This window comes from Ranitomeya imitator, chromosome 8, assembly GCF_032444005.1.
Source record: "Ranitomeya imitator isolate aRanImi1 chromosome 8, aRanImi1.pri, whole genome shotgun sequence".
Taxonomy (NCBI): domain Eukaryota; kingdom Metazoa; phylum Chordata; class Amphibia; order Anura; family Dendrobatidae; genus Ranitomeya; species Ranitomeya imitator.
The window spans coordinates 38,322,818-38,347,088 of NC_091289.1; the positions used below are offsets into that span (position 1 = coordinate 38,322,818).

At 41.6% G+C, this 24,271-nt stretch overlaps 1 protein-coding gene across 1 annotated transcript in view; it reads left to right on the plus strand.

Moving 5' to 3' along the window:
- The window catches only part of WNT7A (Wnt family member 7A), a 70,482-nt gene that overhangs the window by 31,884 nt on the left and 14,327 nt on the right, over window positions 1-24,271 (plus strand). The window contains exon 3 of the mRNA XM_069736760.1: window positions 5,342-5,613. Within this exon, the coding sequence (XP_069592861.1) occupies window positions 5,342-5,613 (272 nt within the window). The remainder of the gene's footprint in view (window positions 1-5,341; window positions 5,614-24,271) is intronic.

Below are 24,271 nucleotides of genomic sequence, written 5' to 3' on the forward strand. Positions count from 1 at the left end.
ACCGGGAAAGGTCAGAGAGGCCCTCAACAGGGCAGACAAAGTACGCCTGCGCCTGAGCTGCAGCATGAAGACCAGAAGAGGACGTCATCTAATGAAGATAGGAAGCGCCAGACCAGACCGCGACACCCATCGGACCGGACCGGGACTGGGACCGCCCCAAGATGAGTATAATATAACCTGTTTTTCTCCTCTTTCAGGTTACATCGGGGGCTTATCTACAGCATTACAGAATACTGTAGATAAGCCCCTGATGCTGGTGGGCTTACCTCACCCTCGATTTTGGGGGTGACAGGTTCCCTTTAAGCTATATGGTTCACAGACATCTAATACACTGCACAATTGTTTTGAACCAATGAACTGGATCCTTGTGTGCGCACCAGCGTCTACAGAAAGCTGATCCCTTACAATTGGTGTTGCAAATGCCCGCAGAAATCCCAGAGGACACAGTTGATTGCCGTCTAGAATCTGTATGTCCTGGGTTAAGGCAGCTGTAGCAGTGCAAGCATGGTCTGAAGCCATGGAGGAGCTAATCAAGCAGTTGGTTCAGGCTAACCTTCAGCATCAGAAGCACCAGGTCCAATAGGAGACCAACAAACTCCTGATACAACAGATGCAACAGCAGCAACAGAAGATGGAATTACTGGCAGAAGCTGTCCATGTCAGGGACACCACTCCACCGCCAAGTCAAGGTGATAATTCACAGGTGAGGAAGACAGAAAGGAGAGCCTTACAACAAATGACCTCTGGTAATGATGTCCAGACATTTTTGACGGTGTTCGAAAGAGTCACGGAGTGGGAGAAACTGCATCCGGAGTATTTGGTGGAGGTTCTGGTGCCAAATCTAATGGAGGAACTGCAGAGGGCCCATTATGAAGACACATGACCTGGCCTGCAGATACGAAAAAGTACACCGAGTTGAAAATGGAGATCTTGGCGCATTTAGAACCAACTTTGGCTGTCAGGGCGCAATGGGTGCCCCACTGGGCCTTTCACGGTGACAAACCTCCCGGTCTCCAATGTTCAACCTATTGCACTTGGTTCAAAAGTGGTTGCAACCGGAACCCACCTCCCCAGTGTAAATGGTCGACTTGGACAAGTTCATACACTCTCTTTCAAGGCTGGTGCAGTCCTGAGTTGCCGTGGGAGATCTCAGGAATGGCCGTGTCTTGGTGTGCCTAGTGAAAAGGTACCAGGAGGTCGACAGTTCCTTGGGGAAATGAGGGGTCTTAACATCTCCATTCTGAGGTTCCCAAAAAGGGGTTGACACACAAAATAAGATAACTAGAGCCACCTAAAGGGGGCGACCTGGGGCCCAGGAAGCATCTACGTTGTTGCCAAATGACTCATCTAATAACATTATCTGTTTATCTGATGGAGGTGTCCCTCCACAGGTCATGTAGATGCCGTTGTCCCACGACCACTGAGCCAATAGACTGCAGCATAAGACGGCGATGCTCATATTTTGCATACCCTGCCTTCAGTGCTGTCTCTCAACCCGACAAGGGGCTGCAGGCATGTCCCGTATCAGTGAACATAGTGTCAATTACTGGTCTGTTGGGCTAGGGAAGTTTGGTAACCCTAGTGAGGGCCACACTTCCTCACCAGCTGATTCATGGGAAAGATGGTGAGCATCAGTTGTATCCATGGGAGAGCTAAAAATTACCCTATGACCCGAGTGGTCCATTTAAAAAAAATATATTTTATGCAGTTAGTACAAAAGTGAATATAAAACCTATTATTAAATTTGCATATCCAAAAATGGCCTGATCAGTAGATATCAGTGTGGTTCTGAGTCTTGGCAGCACCTCTTTTGGCTTTGTTCACACCTGTTTTGAAGAGTACGAGTGCTGCAGTCAGACGCTCCTGATTCAAGAAGAGACGTAATCAGGAGCGCCGGATGAGTGGCGTGACCTCTGTGTGTACCTACTAGAGTCTCACCCATTGTTTCAGTTCATTTTGTATTTTAAAGGGAATCTGTCAGTAGGATGAACCCTCCTTAGCCATCTATATGGGCATGTAGGTCACTGGAAGTTGAATAAACTGATACCTTGATATCTGTTATTTGATATTTTATTCCAGAGAAATCCACGTTTTTCTTAATATGTAAATGAGCTGTTGAGATCTATGGGCCGGTCATAGATCTCCCTGAAAATCTGCCTCCAGAGATTATTGTAAATGAAAGTTGGTGTTACCAGTGTGCAACATGTAATGACTGACAGTCTGCTCTCTGGACCTACATGTTTCACACTGGTAACGTCCCCATTCATTTAAAATAAGTTCCGGAGTCCGATTCTCAGGGAGATCTATGTCCAGCCCACAGATCTTAACAGTTAATTTACATAACAAAAATGTGGTTTTCTCTCAAATAAGATATTGGATTGCAGATATCAAGATATCATTTTATTCAGCTTCCTATGACCTTCATGAACACATAGACGGCTTAGGAGGGTTGATCCTACTGACAAATTCCCCTTATTGTAAAAGTAGTTAACAAAAAAGGTCACAATAAAAGCCACAGGATTAGTAAAAAATGCATCGGGTCGCACGTGGAAGATAAAAACTACAACAAAAAAAATGGTGAATTTTTAGACACTTGAATTACTTTTTAGATCATTTCTAGCTTTATCTGAGTCACTGTGAGCAACTAGATACCTGGTTGACACTAAAAGCAGGCAAGGCACCATTGAAGCATAATAGGGCTAGATATTGCCAACAATCTGGTCCAGAGTTCTCTAAGTGATCTGTCCAACTGCTGAAACAGACAAAACATTGACCTGTTTGCAGGAAATTGTTTGCAGTAATTATTTAGCCCTCTGAAATGAGAGGTTTAAACTACACAAATACGAGTATATATACTTTATTGCATGAGGGTGTATAAAGGATCATTTAATTGTCAGCAGTGATTTCTTACCCAGGCCATAAAAGGGAAAAAGAGAGGTGGAAAACGCCTGGAAAAAGTATATATATGTATCATCCACATCCACATATATATACTTTTTCCAGGCGTTTTCCACCTCTCTTTTTCCTGTTCATAAGACCCTCGCCTGTATTGGTTTTTATTACTAAGTCCTTTGTTTTTATCTGCTTTAAATAAAGTTATACCTTTTATGATTTCCTTCTCTTATGTGTTGCCATTATTTGTAGGTGTTTATTATTAATACTATGGCCTTTATTTAGGACATATATATATAGGTGTCTTCTTCCAGGCCATAAAAGCCAATTTTCTCAAATTTGTTTGTTCGGTGACATAGTGACATAATCATAGAATGAAACAAGATTGAAAATGGTTGCGTAACTGTAACAGAAACCTAACCCAGTTCTAAGGAAATTCAACATTATTTTTTCTTATTAATTCTTGTACGAGTCCATTTTCACTATATAATGTGCATTTTATTTGATAGAATACAGAGTTTATGTTACATAGTTACATAGTTATTAAGGTTGAAGGAAGACTTTAACCCCTTCGTGACCGTGGGATTTTTCGTTTTTCCGTGTTCGTTTTTCACTCCCCTCCTTCCCAGAGCCATAACTTTTTTATTTTTCCGTCAATGTGGCCATGTGAGGGCTTATTTTTTGCGGGACGAGTTGTACTTTTGAACGACATCATTGGTTTTACCATGTCGTGTACTAGAAAACGGGAAAAAAATTCCAAGTGCGGTGAAATTGCAAAAAAAGTGCAATTCCACACTTGTTTTTTGCTTGGCTTTTTTGCTAGGTTCACTAAATGCTAAAACTGACCTGCCATTATGATTCTCCCGGACATTACGAGTTCATAGACACCTAACATGACTAGGTTATTTTTTACCTAAGTGGTGAAAAAAAATTCCAAACTTTGCTAAAAAAAAAAAAAAAAATTGCGCCATTTTCCGATACTCGTAGCGTCTCCATTTTTCATGATCTGGGGTCGGTTGAGGGCTTATTTTTTGCGTGCCGAGCTGGCGTTTTTAATGATTCCAATTCGGTGCAGATACGTGCTTTTGATCGCCCGTTATTGCATTTTAATGCAATGTCGCAGCGACCAAAAAAACGTAATTCTGGCATTTTTTTTTCTCATTATGCCGTTTAGCAATCAGGTTAATGCTTTTTTTTTATTGATAGATCGGGTGATTCTGAACGTGGCGATACCAAATATGTGTAGATTTGATTTTTTTTTATTGATTTATTTTGATTGGGGCGAAAGGGGGGTGATTTAAACTTTTATATTTTTTTTATTTTTTTCACATTTTTTTAACTTTTTTTTTTTACTTTTGCCATGCTTCAATAGCCTCCATGGGAGGCTAGAAGCAGGCACAGCACGATCACCTCTGCTACATAGCAGCGATCTGCTGATCGCTGCTATGTAGCAGAAATGGAGGTGTGCTGTGAGCGCCGACCACAGGGTGGCGCTCACAGCGACGGGCAATCAGTAACCATAGAGGTCTCAAGGACCTCTATGGTTACCATTCACAAGCATCGCCGACCCCCGATCATGTGACGGGGGTCGGCGATGACGTCATTTCCGGCCGCCCGGCCGGATGCGGTAGTTAAATGCTGCTGTCTGCGTTTGACAGCGGCATTTAACTAGTTAATAGCGGTGGGTGAATCGCGATTTCACCCGCCGCTATTGCGGGCACATGTCAGCTGTTCACAACAGCTGACATGTCCCGGCTTTGATGCGGGCTCACCGCGGAGCCCACATCAAAGCAGGGGATCTGACCTCGGACGGTATAGTACGTCCGATGTCGGTAAGGGGTTAAGCCTAACCTAACTTGCCCTAACATGCCCCTATGTAATCAGGGAATCTTGTTTTTTCCTATGTTTATTGCATTTAAAGATCAAGTAAACTTTTTTTTTAATTTGTTATTTATCAACCTTCGCGAAGTTAAGAATTTTTGTAATATACTATCCATCATTATCCTCCTGTTCTATATATTATGCTATGATGCTGTTTTAACGGCCTAGTTGAAACTCCCTAAGAATCTGTTTTTAACTGTTTCTCAGCAATATACTGTATTTACAGAGTATGGAACTTTCCCTGTCTGAGCCTCTCTAGTCACATCCCCTCTATTCAGAAAAAGTCCCTAACAGATTGTTTGTAAATAGAGGACTGGTTATTGCTGGGCGGCAGATAAAAGCGGGTTTTTAAGGAGCTTCAACTGGGCAGCTAAAACAGCACTGCAGCATAAAGAGAGAAAGAGGTAAATAAAGGTAATGAAGTATATTCCCCCAAAAAATCACAAAGGCTGATGAGTAATTAAAAAATAAAGTTTAGTTACTCTTTAAAACAACTTTGACCATAAACTAACCATATTGTAATTATCACTTGATGCTTGTGTTTGACATACCCTTTCTTCTTCTGCAGGGAGCAGGGAGGCAGCATTCACATACGCCATCGTGGCCGCCGGTGTAGCTCATGCCATCACGTCCGCTTGTACACAAGGAAACATGAGTGACTGTGGGTGTGATAAAGAAAAACAAGGACAGTTCCACAGAGATGAAGGCTGGAAATGGGGTGGCTGTTCTGCTGATATCCGTTATGGATTAGTGTTTTCCAAGGATTTTGTGGACTCCAGAGAGATCAAGCAGAATGCAAGGACTCTCATGAATTTGCACAACAATGAGGCCGGACGTAAGGTATGAGTCCTAGTACATGATTTTAATGGTGATTGAGGTCCATAAACCCGGTGTCTACCCGGTATGCTATATTTATTCATTATGGCATACAGTTTTATTTTTATATGGATACAGTATCCATAAAATAGTCTTCTTATCGACTAATCCTCCTCCCCATATGGACATATAGTCATGGTTTGTCATAATGGCGCATGGCCTAAATGTTACTGAGTTTTCGATGGTTGCACTTTACTGTAAACTATATTAGACAGGGTCAGCAGTGAATTGAAATCCCAATATAGGATATAAATAGGTTTATATTTAAGATGAAGAGCACCCCAGATCTAAGACAGTCTTTAAAGCAAAGTCGTTTCAGAACTCATTCCTATTTCAATCTTTTTCAAAGTTTTTATTCCTGATGAAGACCCATACCTCAATAGAAACGTTGCCACTTACTGTACATTTTTTTGTCCCTCCAAAACTCACTTTTGTGTTCATCTCAAAAACAACATTGTTTAAAAGCTATATACATATTCTGCTAATCACATCTTAATTTCTGTATATTTGTATGATTATTCTTAGTGTCAAAAACAATTAGTCTCCAATGTCCCCCAAAACACATACCAAAAATATATATACCAAAACAAGAAAACAAGTGTGGGAGCAGGGTTTATTAGAAAATTTCTCAAATTTTATTCAAAAACATTAAAAAAGTCATGATTAAAATTGAAAAATATACAAATGCACAAAATAAATCCAACAACAAAAAGTGGGCGAGCCAGGACCAAACAATTCAAATAAGCTAAAAATGTAAAAACTACCAAGTAAATAATGTAAAAGTATTAAGGCTCCCACACCAAGCCCAATGTGTGTTTTGCATACTGCGGCATCATGGGTACTTGGTGAGTATTAATGCAAGATATTTTTTAAAGAAAGTTGTCCTTGATTGGCTTTTTGTTTAATGAATATGTTGTACTCAAACTCAACAACCACCCCTGAAGAAGCATTATGTGAAACGTGCATCGGTTATGATGATTGAGCTGTAATACTTGGACATTGGTCTTATGAGTTACCATATTTTTCGGACTATAAGACGCAGCGGACCATAAAACGCACCCCAAATTTTGGGGTGAAAATAGCAGAAAAAAAGATTTTTATGATATGGGGGTCTGTCTTATTGTCCGAATTTAAGGTATCTTACCTGAGGGCAGGCAGTGGGTGTCGACAGTGCTGATGTTCGGTGTGGGCTGTGGGGAGTGCACCTTAGAAGGGTCCCTTCCTGCCACGGTGGGCGATGCCGCAGCCTGGTGTCCACGGGGGGTTGCGGCAGTGGTGTGGCAGCGGCAGACATGTGGTGATGCTGAGGCGCGGTGGGTGGTACGGTGTGCACCTGAGCAGGGTCCCTCCCTGCTAAGGTGGGTGATGCCACGGCTTAGTGTCCACGGGGGGATACGGCAGTGGTGTGGTGGCAGCAGGGTTGCGGTGATGCTGAGGCACGGTGGGCGGTACTGCGTGCACCTGAGCAGGGTCCCTTCCTCAGGTGACGTAATACTGCGGCCCGGTATTCAAGGCGAGAAGCAGAGCCGGGTTAATCATGGGTTTCTCGGTGGCGGCGGCCATCTTCCTGAGTCCACGCGTGCGCAAATTGAGTACTCTGCTTCCCGGGGCTTCAGAAAAATGGCCGCGAGAGGCAGCGTATGTGCAGATGGAGATCATGGTGGCCATTTTCCTGAAGCCGAGATCTCAATCTGCGAACTCGACTTCAGGAAAATGGCCGCCATGATCTCAATCTGCGCACGCGCTGCCACCCGCGGCCATTTTCCTGGAGCCCCGGGAAGCAAAGAGCGCAATCTGCGCATGCGCAGCCTCAGGAAGATGGCCGCCGCCACGAGAAACCCATGTTTCTCCTGGCTCTGTTCTCCATGGACACTGGGCCGCGGCGTCAACTCACCTGAGGAAGGGACCCTTCTCAGGTGCACACCTTACCGCCCACCGCACCTCAGTATTGCTGCAACTCTGCCGCCGCCACACCACTGCCGCAACCAACCAGCTTGCGTTCGAACTATAAGATGCATCCCCCATTTTCCTCACAATTTTTTTTGGGAAAAAGGGCGTCTTATGGTCTGAAAAATACGGTACATGTGATTTTTGGATTAGCATCCAGGTACCTTACTCTCCTTGTCTTTACTTTTTAGTATTTTTTGTCATCACTGTATGGTATGGTGTTTATCACTTTATGCCTAATGATGTGATTAATTTTTTAGCATTGTGATTCACATGAAGTAGTATTTACCCTATTTAAATTGTATGGTCCTGGCTCACAATTGCCTATTATTATTTTTTTTTGCATCTGTATGTTTTTTAACTTTAGTCATGACAAATAATTTTTTTCATTAAAATGTGATATATTTTATAATAAATCCTGCTCCCGCACTTGATTTTTGCTTTTGTTATTAGGGACAGGTTATGGCTAAGCAATGTGGCTTTTAACCTAGTTGTTAGTCACATGGTTATAAGATCTGATGCCATTCCTAGTGCCACTGGAGGTAACACTATCAGCAGCAGAAATCACCAGTGGAACAACATGGTGACCACCATAGGTGGAGCCATATGGTGACTAGTCATAGTAACCATACCAAGTCTAATAATTGCCAGTAGTTTTGTAAACTTTTTATAAGGCAATATTTTGTACTCCAATATGTTTTAGAAACCCCCAAAGAAAAGCACAGATTCCAAAAGTTATTTGTAAAATCCTTGAATCGAAAGGTATTTTTTTTGTCTTGGTAATCCACACAAATAAACTCCAATGAATTCAAAATTTGAAGGCTACGTATGGTATATTGAAGAAACTTCATGCCATCTTGTCTTAGTTTGGGTTTGTCTGTACAAACCATTGTCACAAGTTGCAGGTTAATTGTATTTGAGCCATCTGAAAATGTGGCTGTTAAAGGGATCAGTCTACATAGAGCGTGCCAAACCTTGGACTCATATTCATCATTGTTAGAATATCGCATGATGAAACGCCCTGCTGACAGGAGCAAGAATGTACTTTATGAGTCTTGGACAACTGAGAAATCAGAATTTTTTTCAAAGTAGAAATCCAGCATCTTCTGGCTGGTCTCACCATCCACAGAAGAGTAGGCTCAGCCGAGTGCTCTGGTATGCTATGTGAGAGAGCTGCCTCTATCTTCAGCTTATCTCCAGGAAAAACAAAAGGAACCGCTATGGAAAACGCAACAGGCCAGATCGCAAATAGTGGCGAGGCCCCCCTACACATTAAACTGCAGGTGAACCTTTTGAGATCAGGGGGCTCAGTTGATTTTATTCTAATGTGTTGGGAGACCTTAGCATATATTTTCTAGTGACAATGACATACTGTATGTCAAGGGAATGGATATATTGGGTATCGAGTAACCAGTCCATACTTGAAGATAATGTGGTTGTGTGCAAGAAAAATGGATAAGCGTAAGGATATAGATCACTTGGGCAAGGGTCAAATTACGATTGTTAGACGACTGGGCCCAAGAGTCTCCAAAATGATAGGTGTTATGGGAGTTCACATATGCAGTAGTTAAAACCTGCAAAAATAGCCCAAGATAGGACAACCAGTAAACCAACGACATGATTGGGGACACCTATTCCCACATACAGATCAAAATACCCACAGTATCCACCACCGAAAACACCTACAGTGGGAACATGACTAGGACAATAAGGTTTTGTGGAGTCCATGAACTACATCTGTGGCACAAGTGTGGGGGGGGGAACATATGTAGAGTTTTTCCTGTCTTGCCCACCCCCTTGGCCATCACAAATTGTTCTGATGGAACTACAAACAATCTGCTGAAATCTGTGGTTCATTCCCCCGCTGCTCTCTGGGGCAAATATATTTTGTTCTTTGTGTCTCATAGCCTATAGTGTTTGGAGCTTCTGTATTGTTGGGTTTTATAAATTTTATATGAGTTTTTTTCCTGATTTAAGCAAATTAGGATTTCTTTTGCAGTTGCCCACAGTATTTAAGCACAGGTATACTACATTAGTATTCATCATTCTGCATTGTATTCAGTATAAAGTACCTGTCACGCCGTAAGAGGCATTAAAGGGGCAGGACGGCGTACTGGGACCCGCACCTGTCCCTACCACTTAAATGGGGCCCTGGCTTTCCCTTATCTCGGGGGTACCTATGATGGTTAGGAGGCCCGAGCCGCCAGCGTCTCCCTGTCTCCTGTGCAGGCCCTATAAGTGGCCCCCTCTCCCCCCCAGGGAGGAGGACTGCACCAGTTTATAAACACAACAATAAACAGGGTATACAGACAAGGTAACTAAAAGTCTCAAACTCACCAAATGCTCACACAACCACAGAGGGTACACATAGAAGGGAAGAGAAGGAGAAAACTAGGAAGGAAAACAGGTTTAACAAGCAACCAAAACAGCAGACACCAATCTCTGTAATAAACCTCCAAGCTCCAAATATCTCTCTCCTTCAACCTCCAAGCCAGGCAGCAGAACTGATCACTGACACTAGCTGTAGTCAAGGCTGGGTCTATATAGAGGAGATTACAATAATCCACTTCAGCTGAGAGACCCAGCTCACAGCAACTTAGCAAATAAGGTTAACTCCTGCACTGCTGGCACAAAGCAGCCAGGTCAAAATACAGGAGAAGAGCTTATGTTCACTGTGTGTGAACGAGACCCAGAGCGCTGAGGTTCTCTGGAACCTCTCTGTCGCGGTAGCTCCGTGACAGTACCTGTAACAGCTCCATAGTCTCTTCTCACATGGTGACTTTTTTAATGTCTTGCTGTTTTCCACTTGAGCTTGCCATGACCTGGTGTTGCATCGTCACATGGTGTATTGGTTGAGCTTTGTCCATTCTACTCTTCACATATTCGGTAAAATATTTAATACACAGTGAGTGATGCCTTGTCAGATTACACTTAGATTAAAACACTATCTTAAACTCCACTAGACAAGGATAACGTCAAGCTGAGTGCATGGGTAACCTAGGGAAAGCTAACGAAAATAGTGGGACAAAAGAAGGTAAGATCGAGGGGGAATGACGGGTCTAAGGTAAAGCCAGGGGTATAGATTCAGATTTGTAAACTAATGGTTGCGCATTAGGGAAGTTCTGGAAATTGCTCTACGAGGTATGTTGGAGCTTGGAGAACAAGAAAAAGAAAATATTGGGTAGGACTAGTTAATCTTTAAGGAGGTGGTCCAGTTACAACATATTGATGACCTGTCCTGTCTACAAGATAGGTCATCAATATCACATGGGTGGGGGTCCAACAACCGGGACCTTGATTTAAACTGGTTAAACAAAGCTGCAAAGTGCAACTCTGTTCAGTGTGTAGCAACCGGTGCCGAGTACTGCCAAACAGCTACTATTTAAAAATATAGACGTAGTTCTGCAGTACCCGGCAGCAGCTGCTACACATTGAATGAAGCTGCGCTTTGCAGGTTTGGTCAAACATTTACATCAGTGGCTACCGGAGCAAATCACAGATGATCAGAGGAGACAACGGGTATCAGACTTCCACCCATCTGATGTTGTGATGACAGATGCTATGGATAGGATAAGTCATCAGTATCTGATCAGACAACCTTACAGTACCTTTTCCTTACTATAGAGATTTTCCACATAAAAATCTGTTAACTCTTATCTTAAAGGCGTATTCCAGGTAAAAAAAAATGGATTTCTTCTAATTTGACACAATATCATTTTAAAGGGAACCTGTCACCAGATTCCCTTTGAGGGCAGAATAAATTAGGGGGAGAAAGTCTGATTCCAGCAATGTGTCACTTATTATACTGGATGATGCAGTTTTGAAAAAAACTGTTTTAACTGCTGCAATTCTAGCAGTTCTCTGAATGCTGAGCTCTGTATGATCCCAGTGGTGGGGTGGGATTATGCAAAGCTCATAAATATGGAAGACGATACGGCAGCTGGTTTACTAGTCCTCAACTGATAGTCTCCTGCTGGTAAAAGAGAGATTTTTATAAAAAAAAGACTACAGGTAGCAGCCCAGTAAGTGACACATCACTGGAATCAGAGTCTCTTCTCCTACATTGTGCTGCTATTAAATTATTCTAATATGCTATAAAGCTTCTACACCTTCATCCTGACGCGTTGGATGGGGGCTTGGCCTAGTGATGTCTGATGCCGAATAGCGCGCACCTGGCTTCCTGTTTAGGCAGTGAGAAAGCCATATCCATCTCTTACGACCACTGATGATACAGCTTCACTATAAATGGACCTTCCTTTCATTGGGTGATACAGCTTCACTATAAATGGACCTTCCTTTCATTCCCTCTCACATAAGCCCCAAGGAAGAAGCTAGATGCAAAACGCACGTTGGGGCCGTTTTGCTGCTTACTCATATTGTATACTTCGATTTTCCCTTTACTTGTGCCAGTCATGTTTCAATATTTTCTACTAGACTAATAAGTTTGACCATTTTTGTCTTATTCATGTGTTTTACACCCAGTGTCGGACTCCAGGGCCCCACTTTTCAGCTACATACAAATGTGACATTATCCTCAATCACAAATTTATATAACAATGAACTGGGTAGATTGGTAAATGAATAAGATGCCGCCTTTGTCTGTACATAGAGATTCATGTATATTGTGCCCAGTACTGCTCATGTACGGGGGTGGTGGCCCACTCTAGTGCAGGGGCCCACCGGAGGATTCTCCAGTTCTCCAATAGGCCAGTCCAAGCCTGGTTGCACCTAACTACCTCATGGCATTTACAAATAGCTGACCACTCTGGTTTTAGAATGTTATCTGTACAGTTTTGCTGCTCCGCACTTTACATATGTCAGGTATTCATGTGTACCTGCATGTTCGCTGTGACTTGATGTTTTGAACAGATTGCATTGCACTTTATTTGCATGCTTAATTTGTGTGCTCTCTGGTACTCGCCTCCATTTAGCATCTTATACTCACTGGATGCATTCTAGTTATATGATTTATTTATGTATACGTATATCCATACAATTTGTTCATTACACTTATGTATATGTATTTACCAGTATGACTATAACGCATGAATTTGAATAATCTATACTTCGTGTATTGACTAGGAATTGACTTTTATTTTCTTCTTTTTGGCATCAGTTTTTTTTTATGGGCTATGCTGTATAATATCGTTATATAGGACTATGTCCTTTGTCATTTGCTTGACACACACTAATATTTTTCTGGTATTCCTTTTGGAATTTGTAGAAACAGTGGCTGGCTCACTGTCTTATTTCAATTGCTAAGTCAGCCCCCTTCTCTGTCTATGCATCAGCCATTATATAAAAGGGGGCTGACCTAGCCATAGACATGAGCCAGGCAGCCAGCCCCCTTTTATACACCCCACCCACCGACACACAGAGTGGGGGTATAAGCTCTCTTCTGTGTCAAAGCAAAGGCGGAAGTGGAGCTGCAGGGACCCGGGATCAGTGCTGACAGTGGACAGTTAGTAGAGCTTTGTTAATTAATGTAATTTAGTGATTTGTATTATTTAAGTGGACCAGACACCAGGTCAAAAGGGCCACTTTTTGTGTTTATTTTATTTCCGCTGCTCCCTTGAGTAATTAGTCTTGTTTTTTTTGTTCGAAATCCACCAGAGATTTGGGCCTTTTATTTAGTAAAAAGTTTTGCAGTCTTTACTAAGGGGCGTGGCTCACAGGATCCTCAGGGGCGTGTCTTGAGGATACTCTTGCATATTTTATCCCGTGAGAACTGCCTCCTTGGCTAAGACCATAAAAATTAGCAATAAATAAAAAGGCCCATATCTCTGAAACCTTATTGCAGATTTAAAGAAATAAACGAGTGAAAAAAAAAAGCATAAGCTGGACACTTTTGAGCTGGTAACAGGTCCTCTTTAAATTTTAGACACCTTTAAAACAGTTCTTAGTAGGTTTTCCAGCTTAACTAGAATTTTTTATTCTTATTCCTATCACGTTTGTAACATAACGTTAGTTCTGTTTATATTTTGAGATCCAAAATCCTGTTGTGAGGATTGTGAGCACATATTATAGACTAGTAATATTAAATCATAACACACTAGTCATAGATCCACTGATGTTGTAAAAAGTCACTCCAGCACTCACTTTGGCAGCACATATACTAAAATTGAATGTATGCTAAAACTTATAGGAAGCATTTGTGTTTATTTGTGCTCGTTTTACAGCAAAAGCTATAGGAAGTGTTCATCTTATACCAAAACTTATAGAAAGTGTTTGTTTTATACCAAAAGTTATAGGAAGTGTTTTCGTTTTATGCTAAAAGTTATAGGAAGTGTTCGTCTTATACCAAAACTTATAGGAAGTGTTTGTTTTATACCAAAAGTTATAGGAAGTGTTTTCGTTTTATGCTAAAAGTTATAGGAAGTGTTCGTCTTATACCAAAATGTATAGGAAGTGTTTGTTTTATACCAAAAGTTATAGGAAGTATTCGTCTTATACCAAAACTTAAAGGAAGTATTCGTCTTATACCAAAACTTATAGAAAGTGTTTGTTTTATACTAAAAGTTATAGGAAGTGTTCGTCTTATACCAAAAGTTATAGGAAGTGTTTGTTTTATACCAAAAGTTATAGGAAGTATTCGTCTTATACCAAAAGTTATAGGAAGTGTTTGTTTTATACCAAAAGTTATAGGAAGTATTCGTCTTATACCAAAACTTATAGAAAGTGTTTGTTTTATACCAAAAGTTATAGGAAGTGTTCGTCTTATACCAAAAGTTATAGGAAGTGTTTGTCTTATACCAAAACTTATAGAAAGTGTTTGCTTTATACCAAAAGTTATAGGAAGTATTCGTCTTATACCAAAATGTATAGAAAGTGTTTGTTTTATACCAAAAGTTATAGGAAGTAGTTGTCTTATACCAAAACTTATAGGAAGTATTCGTCTTATACCAAAAGTTATAGGAAGTGTTCGTCTTATACCAAAACTTATAGGAAGTGTTTGTTTTACACCTAAAGTTATAGGAAGTATTCGTCTTATACCAAAAGTTATAGGAAGTGTTTGTTTTATACCAAGAGTTATATGAAGTGTTCGTCTTGTACCAAAACTTATAGGAAGTGTTTGTTTTGTACCAAAAGTTATAGGAAGTGTTTTCATTTTATACCAAAAGTTATAGGAAGTGTTTTCGTTTTATAGCGAAAGTTATCAGAAGTGTTAATTTTTTACAAAAAGTTATAGAAAGTGTTTGTTTTATTCTAAAAGTTCTAGGAAGTGTCGTTTTTCATCAGCACATTATATAACAATGTTCATTTATATTCAGCCATGCCTGATAGTGATAGAGTATTTCTTTCCTGCTGGGTTTTGTAAAATGAAATGATTTAGAATTTGGGAGTTGCCTTTATCTATGGGTCAGACGCAGCATTTCCTGAAGAATGAAGTCAAGGTTTTAACAATGGCAGCTGAGAGAGGCTCATTTTTCTTTCCTTGTGGCAGAGTCATCTGGCCAAGAACGTCCTAGTGAGGCAGGAAGAGAATCCCGGCCCCTGTGTAGCACAGTATGTCATATGAGCTCACACACTAGGAGGGGTATGTTACACCAATGCCAAATCGTACGTAGGATGTGGAATGTTCTATATTATATACTGTAGCATATTGCATATGTTTATTTATTTAGTTACCTAATAATATTAACATTTATGTTTAAAAAGTATTCACCCTCCATGGGATACGTCATGCTATTACGTCATCCCACTCTGGGATGGTAACCTGTCTATACATACTTCAGTTTTTTATATATCCACTGTACCTGGTGCCCTCTGCTTGCCTCCTGTTGCCTCCTTTGCTCAAAACCATTCCTCCTGCTTCCACGTTGGCCTCGGCGCCGCCATGGTGAGGGCACTGGTAAATCTTATACCATGCCTTCCTTGCTTTACCTATCCCACAGTACAGGAAAGGCACGGGAAGTGTGGTTCAAACATCCGACTGCACTCCCCATGTCACTGCAGGGGCTATCTTGGAAGGAAAGGCACACCGATCCGTGCATAAGAGGTGGCATAAGTTAAATGGAGGACACCAGGTAGAGTGGCTAAACATCAGAATTTCTTTTACAATTGTGTCGCCCTTTTAATCGCATGCCTCCGCAGTGCCGCCCTACTCACCATGGTCAATGCACAGCTTCTGCTCGTGTCAGGCCATCTCGCTGAGTTTGCCTTTTGCAGCACTCCTCAGCCCTGCTGCATTAGCATGTGGTTTCCATTTGGCCATAGGGGTGTAGAACTGACTCTACAGGAATTTAACGCTGCTGGGTTCTGCATAGATTCAGTTTCTGGCCTACGCTGTGCCAGTAGGGTCTATATTGGGCAGCTCCTTCCACCATTCTTTGCCCCAATGTTGTTTCCTAACCTGCCAGCACTAGTTCATGCATTTCACTGGACTCTGTCTCCCATTATCAACCCAGCCTGTTTACCCGCTCACTTTGACTTCTCCATCAATGATTCCAGCTTTGTACTATGAACCCGTGCTGCCTGCTCTGACCTCAGGATGTCTGATTATACTTTTGTCTCTCCCTACTGTATCTCATACTTTTGCCTCTGAGCCTCCCGTCAGGGACTGCCCTGGAGTTACCTGTTGTCTACCGGCAACCCAGCCTATCCTCACCACCAAAGGCTCTAGTGAACACCCAGTAGGCACTTAGTCACTGACCTCCGGGGTAAGCTTGGCCCATGGCACAGTGGCTCCACACCAATTAGCATTACACTGGGTGTCCACAGTTAAGCTCCAGTCCTTATTCAGGTCATTTTTGACATGGTAAGGTTTTAATATTAGAGGTAGTATAGGACCATACCAATTTGGGTATACCTTGTCGTGGTGGGATGGTTTTTACACTTTCTTTTTTAAATCAATAACAATGTATTATTTATATGTACTACTACTTTTTACTTACAACTGGGTTTTTTCTCATTTTGCTTCTGTCTTACGTTAAATCCTGTGGAACTGCTATAATTATATAAGACTGAAAATATCCCTTTAAGTTAATCAGTAAAAGAAATGTAATAACATTACTGTAACTCTTTAACCCCTTGCAGACATCGAGCGGAATAGTATGCCGATGTCGAACTCCCTCCCTTTGATGTGGGCTCCATGTGCCTCTAACAGCTGCAGGTGGAATCGTGATCCTCCCGCGGCTGTTAACTAGCTAAATGTCGCTGTCAATCTCTGACAGCGGCATTTAACTCATGCTTCTGGAAATCACACCCATCGGTGACCCCATCACATGATCGTTGGTCGCCAATGGGTTGGCATGACAACCAGAGGTCTCCAGCAGACCTCTATGGTTGTCACGGCCAGATTGCTAAGGTATAAAGTTTAACTCCAGTCACTGGTGTCAGCTGATGGGACTACTGCTCCCATCAGCCTACGCCTGCTGCCGCTGGGAGTATTCAACAGCCGGCGCCTGTGCTGTAAATAAATAATTTAAAAAAAAATCAGGTCTGTATTTTTGATAACCAGCCAGGCAAAACTCACAGCTGGGGGCTGCAACCCTCGGCTGTCAGCTTCAGCAAGGCTGGTTATCAAGAATAGTGGGTTCCCCGTGCTATATTTTTTAAATTATTTAAATAAATCATTAAAAAAAATGATGTGGGGTTCCCCCCATTTTTGACAACCAGCCTTTCTAAAGCAGACAGCTGGGGGCTGGTGTTCTCAGGCTGGTAAGGGGCCATGGATATTGGCCTCCCCAGCCTAAAAATAGCAGCCCACAGCTGCCCAGAAAAGGCACATCTATTAGATGCACCAATTCTGACACTTTGCCTGGCTCTTCCCACTTGCCCTGTAGAGGTGGCAAGTGGGGTTCATATTTGTAGGGTTAATGTTACCTCTGTATTGTCTGGTGACATCAAGCCCACGGCTTAGTAATGGAGAGTCGTCTATAAAACACCTATAAATTACTAATCCTATAGTTATATGGTTAACAAAGACACATCCAGAATAAAGTATTTTATTTGAAATAAACCAAAACACACTTTTACTTTTTATTTAAAATTAACAAACACAATTATACTCACCTAACTCCTAATTCCACCGAAGCCCTTGTCTTCTGTATTAAAACAAAAATACAAACAACCATATTCCTCACTTGTCCGTCGTTCTGTCCCACGCCGTGATCCATGTCTGGTATAAACAGTTTTCAAACTGGACGGTACCAGGTACCAGAGGTAACAGAGGTTGGTACACAAAATGAGAATGCTTGGTCTGGGGGAAAATGTGTGTAAATGGGTTAGTAACTGGCTTAGTGATAGAAAGCAGAGGGTGGTTATAAATGGTATAGTCTCTAACTGGGTCGCTGTGACCAGTGGGGTACCGCAGGGGTCAGTATTGGGACCTGTTCTCTTCAACATATTCATTAATGATCTGGTAGAAGGTTTACACAGTAAAATATCGATATTTGCAGATGATACAAAACTATGTAAAGCAGTTAATACAAGAGAAGATAGTATTCTGCTACAGATGGATCTGGATAAGTTGGAAACTTGGGCTGAAAGGTGGCAGATGAGGTTTAACAATGATAAATGTAAGGTTATACACATGGGAAGAAGGAATCAATATCACCATTACACACTGAACGGGAAACCACTGGGTAAATCTGACAGGGAGAAGGACTTGGGGATCCTAGTTAATGATAAACTTACCTGGAGCAGCCAGTGCCAGGCAGCAGCTGCCAAGGCAAACAGGATCATGGGGTGCATTAAAAGAGGTCTGGATACACATGATGAGAGCATTATACTGCCTCTGTACAAATCCCTAGTTAGACCGCACATGGAGTACTGTGTCCAGTTTTGGGCACCGGTGCTCAGGAAGGATATAATGGAACTAGAGAGAGTACAAAGGAGGGCAACAAAATTAATAAAGGGGATGGGAGAACTACAATACCCAGATAGATTAGCGAAATTAGGATTATTTAGTCTAGAAAAAAGACGACTGAGGGGCGATCTAATAACCATGTATAAGTATATAAGGGGACAATACAAATATCTCGCTGAGGATCTGTTTATACCAAGGAAGGTGACGGGCACAAGGGGGCATTCTTTGCGTCTGGAGGAGAGAAGGTTTTTCCACCAACATAGAAGAGGATTCTTTACTGTTAGGGCAGTGAGAATCTGGAATTGCTTGCCTGAGGAGGTGGTGATGGCAAACTCAGTCGAGGGGTTCAAGAGAGGCCTGGATGTCTTCCTGGAGCAGAACAATATTGTATCATACAATTATTAGGTTCTGTAGAAGGACGTAGATCTGGGGATTTATTATGATGGAATATAGGCTGAACTGGATGGACAAATGTCTTTTTTCAGCCTTACTAACTATGTTACTATGTTACTATGTCTGTGGAAAACATTGGACTGCACTCAGATGAACATCCACGTCAGTCCGATTTCCACAGACGGATAGAATGGAGAAAAATGGGAATATTTTTCTTTATAATTTCCTGATCCGAGAGAATACGCTATGATCAAAGTTTAATCAGTGTCATTTGCATGATGAGCACGATTCTCACGGATGAGAGAATCTACGGTCATCTGCACTGGCCTTTGGTTTTCGGCTTCACTGTTTTTCGCTAATAAAAAAGGAAGAATTGGACTCTTTGGTAATGTTTCAGACATCATTAACTGCATCGCTTACAGTCATCAGACGTGTCGTCCTATAATAATCCACCTCTGGATTCAAGATACATAAAGACTGTATTATTTCCTAAGTTTAAAGAGAATATTTCTTCTCTGCTCCTTACACTCCTCCAGGAATAGACATCTCGCTATAAACAGTGGAAGTCTCCTAGCAATGCAATCTTACTGCAGGTATCTTGTTCACACTTTTGCATGTACTCCTCCACAGATGTAATGGGATGAATATGTGTCCTGCTTGACAAATTGCTGACACCCCTGAGTTTACACAATATTTTGTTTCTGCGTGAAAAGATCTCTAGGAGAGATTATGAGGATATGAGAACACTTCTGCCATGTTATACTACATAGGAAGGTTAGACCTGACATTCGGGTTCTGGGTCTTCTCAACTGCAGCAGATAACAAGACATTAATGTCCTAAGTTATGGATGGGAATAAAAGAGAACAAAAGTCAGCAGATGAACTCTCCCCATGGATCTTTTATCTGCTCCGGGTATTCGCACACAATATTACTGATGGACATCATTTTCTTCCTCCCTTACAAATAGAACTGGTTTCTATAGAAGACACAACGTGTTTAACATAACGGAAGATGTGGCCATTATTTCAAGAAATGGCTGTTCGTCCCCTTACGGATTGCGAGAGTTTTTTACTGAAGAAATTACCAGGTTTCGAAAAACCATTTTAAAAAAGCACTACATTTTAGAAGGGCAACACATTTTTAAAAAAAAAAATTGAAAAACTGGAGCAAGTTCAGAGAAGAGCTACCAGGATGGTGAGCAGACTGCAAAGCATGTCTTAGGAGCGGCTAAAGGATGTGGGAATGTTTAGCTTGTAGAAAAGAAGGCTAAGAGGAGACCTAATAGCTGTCTACAAATATCTGGAGGGATGTCACAGTGTAGAGGGATCATCATTATTCGCATTTGCACTTTTTGACAGTGAGGGTGATCAATGAGAGGAGCAGGCTGCCATGAGAGGTGGCGAGTTCTCCTTCAATGGAAGTCTTCAAACAGAGGCTGGACAGACATCTGTCTGAGATGGTTTAGTGAATCCTGCATTGAGCAGGGGGTTGGGTACGATGACCCTTGATGTCTCTTCCAACTCTAAGGGTACCGTCACACAGTGGCATTTTGATCGCTACGACGGTACGATCCGTGACGCTCCAGCATCGTAACAATATCGCTCCAGCGTCGTAGACTGCTGTCACACTTTGCAATGTACGACGCTGGAGCGATAATTTCATGACGTATGTGCGATGTAGAAGCCGTTGGTTACTATGCGCACATCGTATACGATATCTGTTACACCATGCGATCATGCCGCCACAGCGGGACACTAGACGACGAAAGAAAGTTTCAAACGATCTGCTACGACGTACGATTCTCAGCGGGGTCCCTGATTGCAGGAGCGTGTCAGACACTGCGATATCGTAACTATATCACTCGAACGTCACGAATCGTGCCGTCGTAGCGATGAAAATTGCACTGTGTGACGGTACCCTAACTTTCTGTGATTCCATGAACCTTATCATAAGTCAATATAAGGGGGTCCCTTGTTCCAGATCTTCATCTATGAGCCTTAAAGACACAAAAGAGCACAATGAGGCCAAAAATACTCTGTTGTAAAAAATCACAGTAATAAGCAAGTGCTAGTCAAAAGATGGAAAAAAACAGGGTATTTAGTTGATACTTTTTTTTGCAAAAAAATGTATGCTAAGCTGCTCCACCAATCGTCAAGGTATACCCATATAGAGCAGTCCTATCTAATGTATATAATCCCTATCTGATGTATTTTCAAATATATACATTAGGTAGGACTGCTCTATATGGGTATACCTTGACGATTGGTGGAGCAGCTTAGTATACATTTTTTTGCAAAAAAACATATCAACTAAATACCCTGTTTTTTTCCATCTTTTGGCTAGCACTTGCTTATTACTGTGATTTTTTTACAACAGAGTATTTTTGGCCTCATTGTGCTCTTTTGTGTCTTCAAGTTTCTTGGTGGTGTGTGAACGTGTTTCTACAGACTTGTTCAATGTGCAAGTAGCCCATGTGTTTCTGGATCTATGAGCCTTAGCGGACAAAGAGAGGCTACAAAGTTTGTCTCTTCCTTTGGACGACCCAACATATCTATGCGTTTTGTGGACAGTTTGTTCATTTCAATGTGTAATGCTCCATTTCTCCTGCGGAGGCGCTGCAGTAAAATGTAATGCTCACTGCTGCATTCCTCCCTGTGACCAGCTAATCATTGGGCACTCTTCTAACAAATATAGGTTATCGAAAGGGCCATTTGTGAATTGATCACTGTAGTTTCACTTCCTAATCAAAATGTGTCTAATAAAGTTTGACAAATCCAAATGGCATCCAACAAACCCCATTACTTACAAGTTATTCTGCTTTATCTTTGCCAGCCTTAGGGGTGTTCAACTCATCCCTACTAAAAATGGCATTGCCAACTATAATGGCATTTGAGTCAACACTTGATGGCCAAATCTTTGGAGAGGATACTGTGTTGGATCCAGCTACATTTTCTAGTCTTCTGATTGATTAGTATTATATTGGCTAGGTTATTTGATTATTTGTAAACTCAATTTTCATTTATTTTTTGGAAGTTATGTGATGGTACAAAGTGAAGGTTTCAATTGAAGGTATTGCACAGGGTACCAGCCAACTTCAGACTGGTCAAGTTGCCAGATTTTATTCTAAATCATCCCTAAGTTTATGACCAGCATCCTGCACAAATACTCAAAATGCAAAACTTCCCGTTGTATCGTAATTCCCCTCCAAACTGTTGCTAAGTATTCACTCACTTTCTACAGATACTCAATTAACATACCAAAGAAACGTACAGAAATTGATAACATGAAGTCCTTGTCCGTCAGAAAGATTTATGACTCCCGGTTTCTTTCACGAGACCTACAGTAAATGACAGGTTCAAAATAGTTTGATATGAATGCATGCGTGTAAGTTCATGCTTGGTGCTTCAGGCTGAGTTGCTGTTTGGTTGCATAGTTGGAAGTGTTGTACAGGACAGTTTATTGGAAGTGTCTGAACTCCCTCTTCTCAGGTCAAGACAGTAAAGGTAATTATCAAGGAATTGTCCAACCCTAAGATAGCATTTCTGGAATATATTACATTTCAATGCCCTTTTATACACATAGGCATGAAGTTCTAAGCCACTTGTCAACACCTGGATCCTTCATACAGGGTTGTCCAAGAGTATTTAGCCTGTCCCTGTGTGACCTAAAATCCTAATGGCTGCAAACAAACATATTTCTTATTGAATTTCATTATATTTTTTGTTTTGAAGCCAACATGTCACTGACTATTACATGATTCAATGTATCTGTACCCTGTTTTCTTCCATTACCTTTCTATCCGATTGGCCTCTCTTCCAGGCACTGGAAGAGGGGCCAATTCAGGTAAATCATCACCATATTTCCTCCAGATGGAGATTGTGAAGGGTCCGTGATGATTGGTCCAAACCAATACCTGGAGCTGATCGGAAGGAAAGTCACCAGAAGAACACAGTATGGAGACTCGTTGAATCACTTGACCTGTTTAGAAGCATGATATTATAATAAAATACAATTAGAAATATACTTGTTCATAGCTGATAGGAACAATTGGAAAAGATTATAAAATAGTGGACATCCTCTTTATATTATCTGTCCCTACTGACCAAGACTGTATTACATTGTCAGCAAAGGAGAAAAATACTGCTATGTTTCCACTATCTAAGGCTCTTCACCAGCTGTCTCAGCATAATTCACAGCAGTGTCTGTTACTGGTTTGAAATTTCTGATACTTGGATTAGGGCTGTCCCGTAAAAGCAAGTTATCACCTATCCACTTGCTGATCAGTGGATGTTCCACCTCTGGGTAAGCACCGTTTGGTAGGTGGGGGAATCTTGTCCTCAATGGGAAACTTTTATCCCCATTACAAAATGGCACGGTAAGTGGGACGTCCAACCATTACTCCATGTATTCTCGGAAAAAAATGAACGCAGCACTTGGCAGCCCCATAGGGAATGAATGGAGCACTGACGCTTCATTCTAATGGGGTCAAAAGGTCCCACGTTCTGTCTATCGGTGTGGATCCATTCCCAGTCCATCCTGTGAATTAGTGATAACTTGTTTTACCAAATAACCTTTACAAAGTCTAGGACCTGAGCACCGTTATTTGCTTTAACAGTATTATTGGAGAACTATATGGCATTGTTACAGTATTTGGACATGATCTACAATATATGGACAAAAGTTTTGGTGCATATATCCTACTAATTGCATTTAGGTTCATTCAGTGTGTCTGCCCCCAGTGTATAACATCGAGTCCCTCGCCATGCTGTCTGCCTTTATTAACATGTGGCAGAGTGGCTGGTGGTAAAGAGCTCACTGATACCAGCTTGGGCCTGAAATAAGAGCCACTGGTGTAACAAGTCCATTCATAAGATTTCTTCTATGCAATATATTCCACAATCAACTCTGAATGTTATTATTGAAAAGTGGAAAAGTTTAGGAAACACAGCAACTCAACCGTGAAGTGGAGATCATGTAAAGTTACAGAATGGAGTCACCGAGTGCTGAGGAGCAGAGGGCAGAAAAGTCACCAACGCTCTTCTGACTCTATAACTGCAGACCTCTTCTGTTATCAACATCAACTGAAAATTGTACCCCTTTAAGGGCGTCATGCCCAGCGTTAGAGTGGTGTAAAGCTGCCCCCATGATGTTTCGTGGAGTGACGAATCATACTTCTGTATCTGGCAGTCCATTGGATGAGTCTGAGTTGGGAAAATGCCAAGAGAATGTGACTGCATTGTGCAAACTGTATAGTTTGGTGGAGGGGAAATAATGGTATGGGCTTGTTTCTGAGGGGTCGACATCAGCCCATTAGTTCCAGTGAGCAGAAATCTTAATGTTTCAGCATAAGACATTTTTGACAATTGAAGCTTCCAACATTATGGGAATAGTTTGGAGAAGGCCTTTTTCTTTTCCCCATGACTGTGTCCAGTGCACAAGGTCTATAAAGACATGGTTCTAGGAGTATGTTG